The 11,411-nt window shown below is 31.9% G+C and overlaps 1 protein-coding gene across 2 annotated transcripts; it reads right to left on the bottom strand.

The window, feature by feature from the left end:
• Window positions 1-988: 988 nt before the first annotated feature.
• LOC132271687 (receptor-like protein EIX2) lies at window positions 989-4,619 on the bottom strand. Of its 2 annotated transcripts, none has more exons than XM_059773139.1 (3): window positions 1,650-4,619; window positions 1,459-1,506; window positions 989-1,253 (listed from the first exon to the last, which is right to left on the bottom strand). In XM_059773139.1, exon 1 carries the CDS (start codon window positions 4,602-4,604, stop codon window positions 1,653-1,655), a length of 2,952 nt encoding a protein of 983 aa, XP_059629122.1. In that variant the 5' UTR covers window positions 4,605-4,619; the 3' UTR covers window positions 989-1,253; window positions 1,459-1,506; window positions 1,650-1,652. The 2 variants fall into 2 exon arrangements, with proteins under 2 accessions (XP_059629122.1, XP_059629121.1); XM_059773138.1 differs by having other exon boundaries at window positions 990-1,262.
• Window positions 4,620-11,411: the final 6,792 nt, after the last annotated feature.

Below are 11,411 nucleotides of genomic sequence, written 5' to 3' on the forward strand. Positions count from 1 at the left end.
CCCAGACGATGTGGGATTGTGCACCTGTAGCTCACCCAGTGTGGTAGCCTACTGGTGCCCCCTGCACACGCTCACACACACCTGCCCACAAGGTCGCCACAATCACCCCCCCTTTGGGGCCCAACGTCCTCGTTGGCCACACTTCCGGCTGGGTCAGGCTCTGATACCATTTGTAACGACCCTCACCCTGGCCAGACACAATATTGTCCGCTTTTGGCTCACCCAGACCAGAGACTTCCCAGGGGGTCACCCATCCTGGTACTACTCCAAGTTAAGCACGCTTAACTGCAGAGTTCTGATGGGTTCACGGCCATCACGGCTTTAAAATGCGTTGTGTCATAGAAGGGTGTTGAATCTACATATAGCACTTGCCCCATCCACACCCAGACGATGTGGGATTGTGCACCTGTAGCTCACCCAGTGTGGTAGCTTACTGGTGCCCCCTGCACACGCTCACACACACCCGCCCACAAGGTCGCCACAATTGGCATCCAACCTTGCCCATTTTCTTGACTGGGTCAGCAAATCATTCAATTCGGGTCACATTCCATATTATGAAGGTTTCTGTCTAATTTTTCATTTAGTTTTGATTGGTTGGTGATCATCGGATGAAGTTGCCCCAAGTAATGATTCAATAGAGGTTTATGTTGTGTTTTCTATAGGCCAATTATGTTTTAGTCTTTTAGTCGATGAACATTGTGTTATAAAATAGTAATGTTTTGGCTAAAGTTGCCCATTTTATTGACTTAGTTATGATCTCATCGATATCACGAAGGTTTTTGCCTTCTAGCAATTCATTTATTTTTTGTTGGTTGGAGATTGTAGTTTGCTCCAAGCAATAAATCAATAGAAGATCTAATTACTTGTTTTCTTTAAGCCAGTTTGTCGTTTTTCCATTTAATTTTATATATATATATATATATATATATATATGTATATATATTGATTATTGTTTGACATAGTATTGTCTGCGTGCAATGCACGGGTAACGCACCCATGAGAGTTTTCAAATGGTACATTTGAAAGCAAATATTAGACAACAAACATTTGCAATATATTTATTTTGGATTGCCCTTCATGCCACAACCATTCCTCATACAAATGGTCCAACACCATATGGTTGTGCTTCAATCAACACTAACTAAATCTAGTACAAGTAATGCAGAGAATAGTTATACAATATATTCTTCAAGAAATAGAGAGGCCTAGGAGACAGCTGCAACACTAGATGGTATGCAAAACTCGAAGTCGTCCTGCAAGAACTTGAAGTGGCATACACCGAAAATGCAAAAAAAAAAAATAATTAAAAAAAGAAAAAAACATAACAATATAAACAACGTAAGCAATCTTAGTTTACAACTATAGGAATTAATTTTTGAACATCTAGCAAATGTAAAAAGAAATTCAAGGAGTGAAAGTGCTGTTAATTCAGAAACATTAAAAAATATATATATTTACCTGTTAGCTATGAAGTTGCCTCCACACTCGATCTGGCCATATTCGCCGCTATTGTCATATAGAAACAATTAGAGTTGTTATAAAGAGTGTTATTCAACAAGTATTGAAAATCTAACTAATACTAAAAAAATAAAAAAATAAAAATTGGAGTGGAAGTGTAAGAAATTAAAAAAGCCATATGAGATATGTACCTATTAGATTTGAGGCCGCCTCCTTAATTTGGCCATTTTCACTACTGTTGTCACATAGATTTGGTCTTTTATGTTGTTCAAGAACTTGAAAAAGACATGTTCCCATGAACGATTGAGCAGTAAAGTGCCAAAGACTCCACCAAATCCAACCCCAAAACCTAGCCCCATGCTGACATAAAATTCTCGGTTTATGAACCCATCCTCATTTCCTTGAATGATATCATCTTTATCGACAGAAGGTTCCAGAGCTGTTTCATCTCCTGGGCACTTATTTGGAAGTGGAAGCCCGCAAAGTTCATCATTTCCAAAATATGCAGAGGCATCAAAGCTCTGTAATTGAGTGCTTGATGGAATTTTTCCGGACAAGTTATTATTTGACAAATCCAAGACAGCAAGAAAATTTAAACGAGTGATGCCTGTAGGAATCTCACCAGAAAGCCTATTTCTAGACAAGTCAAGAGATTCTAGCATTTTCAACTTACCAATATTTTGAATGACATGTCCATTCAATTCATTTTTCGATAAGTTCAAATAATTCAATTCTGCAAGACTCGAGATTTCTTCAGGAATTTTTCCAACTAATCTATTGCCAGAAAGATCAATGCCTCCCATTAGTGCTAAAATATTTTTGTACTCACTCTCTTTCCCTTTCCATAGCACCAATGCATTATCTACATACACATTACCAAAACCATCATAACTACCTGTATAAGCATTGTAGTCATGAGCAATGTTTCCACTAGATTTATTCCGCCAAACCAAAGCAAAAAATTTATTGAAGCACGGCGGTATAATCCCAGATATATTGTTTTGGGAGAGGTCCAAGATTTGAATAGAGTTGAGATGACATATTTCTGGAGGTATATGTCCATGCAACTTATTCAATCGTAGACTAAGAATAATTAAACTTGTCAAGTTTGTCCCTATCCATGCTGGTATTTTTCCTGATAATTTATTTTCTCCCATATCAATGATCTCCAAATGACTACAGTTCTTCAATGACGAAGGCAATTCTCCAGTGAAATTGTTATTGCGTAAGTGCAATGTTTGGATTTGAGAGAGGAAACCCATAGAGCTAGGAATTTTTCCAGAGAAATTATTGTTAGCCAAATTAAGGATGAGTAAATTATCCATATGCAACCAGCAATCAGGAAGCTCCCCAGATAATCGATTATTTGAGAGATCAAGAAAGTAGAGACGCCCATTGGTTATGTTGCATAAGAAAGAAACTGACCCAGAAAACATATTTTTAGAGAGATTCAAAACTGTGACGTTTGGAGGAAACAGTGGAATTGGACATTCAAAACGATTATAGCTCAAATCTATTATAGGATAAAAAACTGTCTTTAATGACGTCAAATCAGGCACCATGCCATTCATGTGGTTGGAAGAGAGATTTATGTAATACCGTTTAGGAGAAAAATTCCAAAACTCCATAGGGACAATATCTGAAATTCCAGAATTAGAGATATCAAGACGATAGTAATTGTTTTGAGTTAGAAGCCAGTTTGGGAAACGAGGGCCCAACTGGCAAGACCGCAAGTATATAAGATCGAGTTGAAAAGGAGGATTCCAATCATAACTGAAGTCTAAAGATAGGAAGTTATCAGACAAGTACAATTCCTTCAAGTTGTTGAGATTTGAGAGGTGGGTTTCGGAGATTGTACCTTGTAAAGAATTTGAAGAGACGTCCAATTTTTCAAGCATGAAAAGTTGCCCGGTACTTTTGGGTAATGGTCCAGTCAAGCTATTGGAAGAAAGATCCAACTCTCTCAATGAAGACAATCCTTTTAAATCTGGTAAAGACCCATTCAATTGATTACCATACAGAACCAATTCCTGCAAAGATGAAAGTCTTGTGATACTGTGAGGCAGTGAACCACCAAGTTGATTCCAAGCCAAATTCAATATTTGTAAACTAGTACAGTTCCCAATGGATTTTGGAATCCCACCTTCAAGTTGATTGAGGGTGAGATCAAGATAGGCAAGGGAATTCAAGTTTCCGAAAGAATCAGGGATCAGACCTTGTAAATTGTTATCAGAAAGGTCTACATGAACGAGAGTAGTATTGAAATTGAACAACCAGCTGTATATTGAAGAATTGAAAGAATTGGCGGATAGATCAAGGACAGCAAGAGACAATGAAGAAGAATTTATCAAAGGAAGTTGGGGTGAAATGAGATGACAAACACTCAAGTGCAATTCCGTTAGGAGAGGGAGCTTATTGGTTGCTTCCATCCAATCTATTGCATTGCTAAGATTAACCTGGGTCAGATCAAGGTATCTTAAAAAAGAAAGGTGAGAAACCCACTCTAAACTTTTTACACTCACTCCAAAATTATTGCCCAAATCAAGAGAACGCAATTCGGAAAGATTCCCAAACTGATTAGGAATCGTACCGACAAAATAATTATCGGAAAGATCGAGGTATTGTAATCTGCTGAAGGAACCAATGAATTCTGGGATGGGGTTCTCTGTAAAATCATTGTAACTGAGGTCCAAATACTTCAAATGCTGCAATTCAAGCAAAGAACGACTAATCTTACCTCTCAAAGAATGATAAGCCACAACCAAGGAATTCTGGGATGGCGAGTAGGCATGAAGATCGAGCACGATCACGTAACCAGTAATGTTGCTACATCGGACTCCTCTCCATGTGCAGCAGTCTTTCTTCTCATCAGTTGAGTTCCCCCAAGAAGAGAGAACGCCATAATCATCAATGACCCCTTCTTTAAACTGAAGAAGAGCTTGTCTCTCCCTCTCTATGCACCTCACTACTTTACCAACACTTGAATTACTGAATAATCCAAGACCTGGTTTCAATTTCAACCACAATATTACTAAAACAACCAACACTTTGAAATGTTTAAACAACATTTCTCCGCTCATCATTTTCAGAATCAGTGAATTAGTGAAACACCAAAACTCTTGGTTTTCTTTATCATCTCTGGCCATGTGATGACCCCTATTTATACTACAACTTACTGAAACCTTTTTCTTTTTTTCTTTTTTTTTTTTTCATTTTTCAATAGGTTGTCCAAAAGACTAAATTTCTTGCTTGGAAAAGTCAACAATACATTCATTACGGTGGATCCAATGAAAGACACCATTCCTGCTATGTCTAATCAGAGGACAAAGATGTTTGGACTAACTGAAGGATCCATTACATTGGACTAACGGAAGGATCCACCCATGCAACGTTAAATTCTTAACTTGTAATTAATTGTGTCCTAAAATTAATGTAATAAAAAATTGTTGAAATTTTGTGTGAGCCTTTGAAAGGAAATAACAATAACATGGGTGATAAACTACTTGCAAAAGGAATGCAAATAAACAAGGAAAATAGAATAATGAATAAAAGAAAGTTAGAATGATGGAAAGTGAGATAAATTAAATAAACATGATTAATGTAAGAATTCAAAAATGATATTACGCTTATTTATAACATTCTAAAATAACAAATTTTTAAAACTTTTTTTTTTTTTTTTTTGGGTTTATTTATGTATTTTCTCATGCGAAATTTTTTTAATTAGTGAAGAAAAAGGTTGGTTTGTTTATCTTCTCTAACTAGTCATGTGATCACCTTTATTTATAAGACTATCTTACTTAAACCTTTTCTTTTATTTTCTTTTTTCATATCATTTTTTTTTTCATTTGGAATTCCAATACCATGTCCAAAAGAAAATTTGGAAAAGTAAAAAAATAAGAAATTTTAATCACAATATATAAAAAGATGCTGGTAAAGGTTGCTATCTTACATTTATTATGTTGGATCAATTGAAAGAACGTGCTGAAATGTTGAATCCCAAAATTTTAATTCATCAGTTACATCAATGCGAACTCTATTCATGGAAATTCCATTGAAATATCATTATTACTTACTATTAGTCTTTATCGTGTCCGAAAAGAGCCATTCAATTGATTGTGACAAGAGCAAAATAGAGACTAGGGAAAGAATTCATGTAATACGGAAAGACTTTGTCTCTTATTCCTATTCAACTAAAGTTTATTTTTTAGTATTACACTTAACTAAAATAAACTCTTTTTGATAAGTTCATCTTTATCCAAATATTAAGTATCCTCTTTTACTTCAATCACGTTCAGCTAACTAGTTCTTTATAACACTTTTACTTGATACACTTTTACTTGATTCAAAACTCTTATCTCTACATGATAATTTCTTAATTATCTCCTTTTAACAATTCTAATTACTTCTTCATAATCTAAAATTACGTACAGTTTAAGCACATTACAATTACCTTATCATATCATTAGTCACAAAATAGCCTCACATGACCAGCCGATTACTAGCCACGCCACTGCCATGTAATTTTGCCAAAAAAAAGTTGTTAACTTATATGTGTATTATATCTTTTTCAGTATATATCTAATAAGGTCCCTTCCCATATCAATGAAAGTGAGACAGTTTAGTTATATATATGTTAAAAAGATTCATTTAAATTTTATATTCTAATTAATTAGATTGGAAACGACCGTCACTACACAAATAATAAGAAATGTGGCACAATTTTATTATAGCATTAACTAAAAATAAATAAAATAATATCATCCAAAAATGAAATGGGCTCACTTAATTTTCATATTTTTTTTATAATTTTATTGACAATCAATTATGACGTGTGAGTGTAGGTCTCACTAAGTATTGTCTTTTTTTCTTTAAAGTAAATAGTAATAGTTGAAAGGTATATTTGCTTGCTTTGCTTATCTTTATTCATTTTTTTTTTTTTTTTAGTTTCCATTCATTTTATTTCTCCGTCAAAAAAAATAAAAAAATAAAAAATAAAAATAAAAACAAAAACAAACTATTGTTATTAGAACTTTCCAAAGCCATAAATTTAGGAATTGATGCACCACAATGCTAACATGCTTCTCATTGGCTCTATCCAATCACATGCCTTAATTAATCATCCAAAAATTTGTTAATATATTTTAACAATTTTACCACAATGGAAAGGAAATCAAACCAGGAGTCGTGTCAGCTATGGTCCCATACATGATACATATATCTCTTCTTTCGTCAAATAGAAAGGTCCACATCAAAGTCTTCTATGGCTACAACACAACATTGTTTCTTCTTATCCAAACATACTTTCTCTAACACATACTTTCTTTGTGAAAATTTCATCAAGGTAGACCCACTTTCTTTTTGAAGATAGACTTTTATAGTCTTTGGGCATATTCGAAGCCAAAAAGACCGATGAATATGAGTTGTATTTTAAAAATTATTGAACAGCTAACAATTTTAGAATGAACTACTAACATATGTTATCTATGTCAATTCTTTCCAATTTAATTTATTATATCTCGTTGTTTTCCTTTCTTTTCTTTTCTTCTCTTTTCTTTTGATTAAATGCAAATGGTTGATTTCCATTCTTAATTTCTATTATTTAGTTATTTATGTTGTGAAAATTCTATGTGAATTATGTTGTTTCAAATTACATTTTTTTTTTTTTTTTCTAATTATAAATGTTGAGAAACTCATCTTTATACATGTTCTCTGTTAATTGTAAATTCATATTTTTTGTTATTATTGTGACCTTGTCAACATAAATGATTTAATATATATGTAAATTGTTGAAATATAAATTAAAGGTCATGTATTATGTTCTTAGTTTCTTATAACAGATTTAAGATTTAAGATTCTAATTTATGCGCAAGATTGGTTATATAATTTCACAATTGCATATGTTGCGACAATTGAAGGGGAATGTAACTAGAAGTCAAGGTGCAACTTAAACTCATTTACGACCTCATATATTATATGTCAGTTTCTTTTGAGACATGCATTCTTCATAGAAATTTTATGCAAGTATCATTCAAATGAAAGAAAGTGTCTACCGTATGATAGGGAATTAAAAAAGTATTAATAGTTAAATCAGAAAAAGTTAAAAATTTTTAAATCTATAACGTATAAGAGGGGATTAGAATTACGTGCTCGCAAGCCTACTTGATTTGATCTGTTAAAGCATTTGTGAAAAAATGAGGAGTTTTTTTAATTTGTCACCAGTTGCATGCCAATTGACCATTGACTGATGATAACCATTGCGATTGCTATCAGACCGGGAGGCATGATGACTACCATATAATTACTTTATTTATTTTATTGCATTTTAAAAATTAAAATTATAGGCCAATTGATTTTGAGTCATGATGTACATACAATTTAGATAATTAGGCCAACAGTATAAATTGACTACTATATAGTTAATTAATTTATTTTATATAATATTCATAATATGACTTCATCTTTTTTTTTTAATTTTAAATTTAATTTTTTATTTTTGTCTGTCTTCATTTTATTAATTGAATTGATTGAAAACACTAAAACATTATCATGAAATATATAATTAGCTTTACCAATCATATGTTTTAATTAAATATCCAACAATATGTTAATATAATTTCACACTATGTTTAATATATGCTTCAATTAAACATCTACTCGAATGAAAAATGAAACATACTAACAAAAAAAATTAATAAAATATAAAAAATCAAATTTCCAGGTCATTTATGATCTAATTAATCTCAAACACATTAACTCATTTATAATCTCGTATTCACTCCTCAAGATCTTCTATAGCTGTAATGCAACTCAGTTTCTTCGTTAGTTACATCAAGGCCAACTACCCTCGCTTCATGGATTTTCATTCATCAATTACTACTACGTACTATTAGTCTTTTAACGTATCAGAGGGGATTAGACAAGTTGTCTTACATGTCATAAAATATAAAGAGATGGTAATTAATAAAACACATGGACCCATCAGTTTTCAAAGTTTACAATTAATTGTTAGCACATATGAAAACATTTATAAGATACCATATAGTTACATACATCTTTAGACACGTGATATAGATTCAACTCCATATTTATAGACTGTATATATATATACTACTATCAAAAGTACAAAAAAAAATTATTATATTAATGGTGCGCGTAATGGTGTGCTAATTGTGGGAGAAAAAAAAAAGGTGCTTCAATAAATTATTTTTTAATAATAGATTAGATTAATTTTAATTTAATATTCTAATCAATTAGATTGGATACGACGGTCACTACAAAAATAATGAGAAATATGGCACAATTTGATTATAGCATTAACTAAAAATAAATAAAATAATATCATTCAAAAATGAAATGAGCTCACCAAATTTTCAATTTTTTTTTTTTTTTTTTTTTTTATAATTTTATTGACAATCAATTATGATGTGTGAGTGCATGTCTTACTACGTTTTGTCTTTTTTTCTTTAAAATAGTAATAGTTAAAAAAAAAAAAAAAACAGATTGTTATTACAACTTTCCAAAACCATAAATTTAGGAATTGATGCACCGCAATGCTAGCATGCTTCTCATTGGCTCTATCCAATCACATGCCTTAATTAATCATCCAAAATATGTTAATATATTTTAACAATTTTACCACAATGGAATGGAAATCAAATCAAGAGTCGTGTCAGCTATGGTCCCATACATGATACATGTATCTCTTCTTTCTTCAAAAAGAAAGGTCCACGTCAAAGTCTTCTATGGCTATGGCTATGGCCATTATACTTTCTTTGTGGAAATTTAGAAGTCTATGGCCATTATGCTTCTTTAACACTTACTTTCTATGTGGAAATTTCATCAAGGTAGACCCACTTTCTTTTTGAAGATAGACTTTATGGTCTTTGGACATATATGAAGCCGAAAAGACCACTAATGAATATGAGTTGCATTTTAAAAATTATTGGACGGCTAACAATTTTAGAATGAACAACTAACATATGTTATCTATGCCAATTCTTTCCAATTTAATTTATTATATCTTGTTGTTTTCCTTTCTTTTCTTTTCTTCTCTTTTCTTTTGATTAAATGCAAATGGTTGATTTCCATTCTTGATTTCTATTATTTAGTTATTTATGTTGTGAAAATTCTATGTGAATTATATTGTTTCTAATTATTATTTTTTTTTAATTTTTTTTTCCTAATTATAAATGTTGAGAAACTCATCTTTATACATGTTCTCTATTCATTGTAAATTCATATTTTTTTTTTTATTATTGTGACCTTGTCAACATAAATGTTTTAATATATGTGTAAATCGTTGAAATATAAATTAAAGGTCATGTATTATGTTCTTAGTTTCTTATAACGGATTTAAGATTCTAATTTATGTGTGAGATTGTTTATATAACTTCATCTCATCTTTAAATCACAAGTCAAGCCAATGTCAAAGTTTCTTTTGAGACATGCATTCTTCATAGAAATTTCATACAAGCATCATTCAAATGAAAGAAGTCTTTAACTTATAATAGGGAATTAAAAAAACTATTAATAGTGCAGTATTAATAGTGCCTTGGATGTCACAATTGATGATTGAATTAGAAAAAGTTAAAAAACCATAAATCTATAACGTATAAGAGGGGACTAGAATTAGAATTGATGCTGGCAAGCTTACTTGATTGGATTTTCTAAAGCATTTGTGAAAAAATGAGGAGTTTTTTAATTGGTCACCAGTTTCAAGCCAATTGACCATTGACTGATAATAGCCATTAATATCCGGTGGGGAGACATGTAAATCGAGCACAATCACATGACCAATAATTTTAATTAATTGTGTCTTAAAAATCAAAATTATAGACCAATTGATTTTGAGTCATAATACACAATTTAGCGAATTATGTCAACAATATAAATGGACCACCTTATGATTACTAAATATATTTTATTTCTTGTCATCTTTTTCTTTCTTGTTTTCTTTTTCCATTCCATTTTTATTTATTTTTTTTTTTTTTCCTTTTCCTCTGCTCCTACATTTTTGTGAATTCAAATTGAAATTTAATTATACAGACAAGCCTTAATCATCTGATCATGTGCCACTATGCCAAAATGAATGGAAAATGAAACCAGAAAAGTCATGGCACACCTCATCTATGGCCTAGTTTGTTGTAGTGTCAAACTCGATCATTTATAGCTTCATACATCTCATTTTTCCGGAAAAGGAAATGACATAAATCACTAGTCAAGGTCTTCTATGGCTATAATGCAATTCTGTGTCTTAATCACTTATATTAAGGCCAACTATTTTCTTCATAGAAATTTCATTCATCAGTCTTTAACGTACAAGAGGGGACTAGAAAAGTTGTCTTGAATGTAACAACAGAATTATTTTACATAGATTATATCATGATATTAGCTCCATCAAGGAAGCACTGAAACATCAGTAGGCATGAAACAATTTTATTTTATTTTATTATTTTATTATTTTATTTTCTTTTTTGGATAGGTAAATAATATATACCCACCAATTATTATTTCATTAGCGACTCAAACGTACCCTCAACCTTCCATGTGAAGGAAGAAGTGCTACCACTTGGGCTAGGCATTGCTGATATCATAATTTTTTAATGTGTGTATATATCCCTCCCCTACATTGTCAGTATTTGATACCGTATATGTTGCCTTGCATTATCTACAAGAACACATGGATGAGAAGACACTACAAGAACGACTCATCTTGCTCAGATTTCTACTATATCAAATTAAACATGGATAAAGGGTTGTATGTGTGTAGTTGTGGCTCAAATTTTGTGGTCCGAAACTTTGTGTTGGTGACATAAGCGGAAGCGATAGATTGTTCATAAAGGATGTACACCTAATAAATATTGGGCTCTTTCCGGGTCAAAAACGGATTTGTCAAAATCACCCGATAAAATCTTATCAACCCGCCCGTTTGACCTTTACACTGTTCAAACGGG

Source organism: Cornus florida, unplaced genomic scaffold, assembly GCF_030987335.1.
Source record: "Cornus florida cultivar Cherokee Brave unplaced genomic scaffold, ASM3098733v1 CherokeeBrave_3.0.0_Hap2_Chr08, whole genome shotgun sequence".
NCBI classification, from domain to species: Eukaryota; Viridiplantae; Streptophyta; class Magnoliopsida; order Cornales; family Cornaceae; genus Cornus; species Cornus florida.

What these genes read in the sequence shown, in the direction of transcription:
- LOC132271687 (XM_059773139.1), bottom strand. Translation starts at nt 4,604, where the DNA reads ATGGCCAGAGATGATAAAGAAAACCAAGAGTTTTGGTGTTTCACTAAT.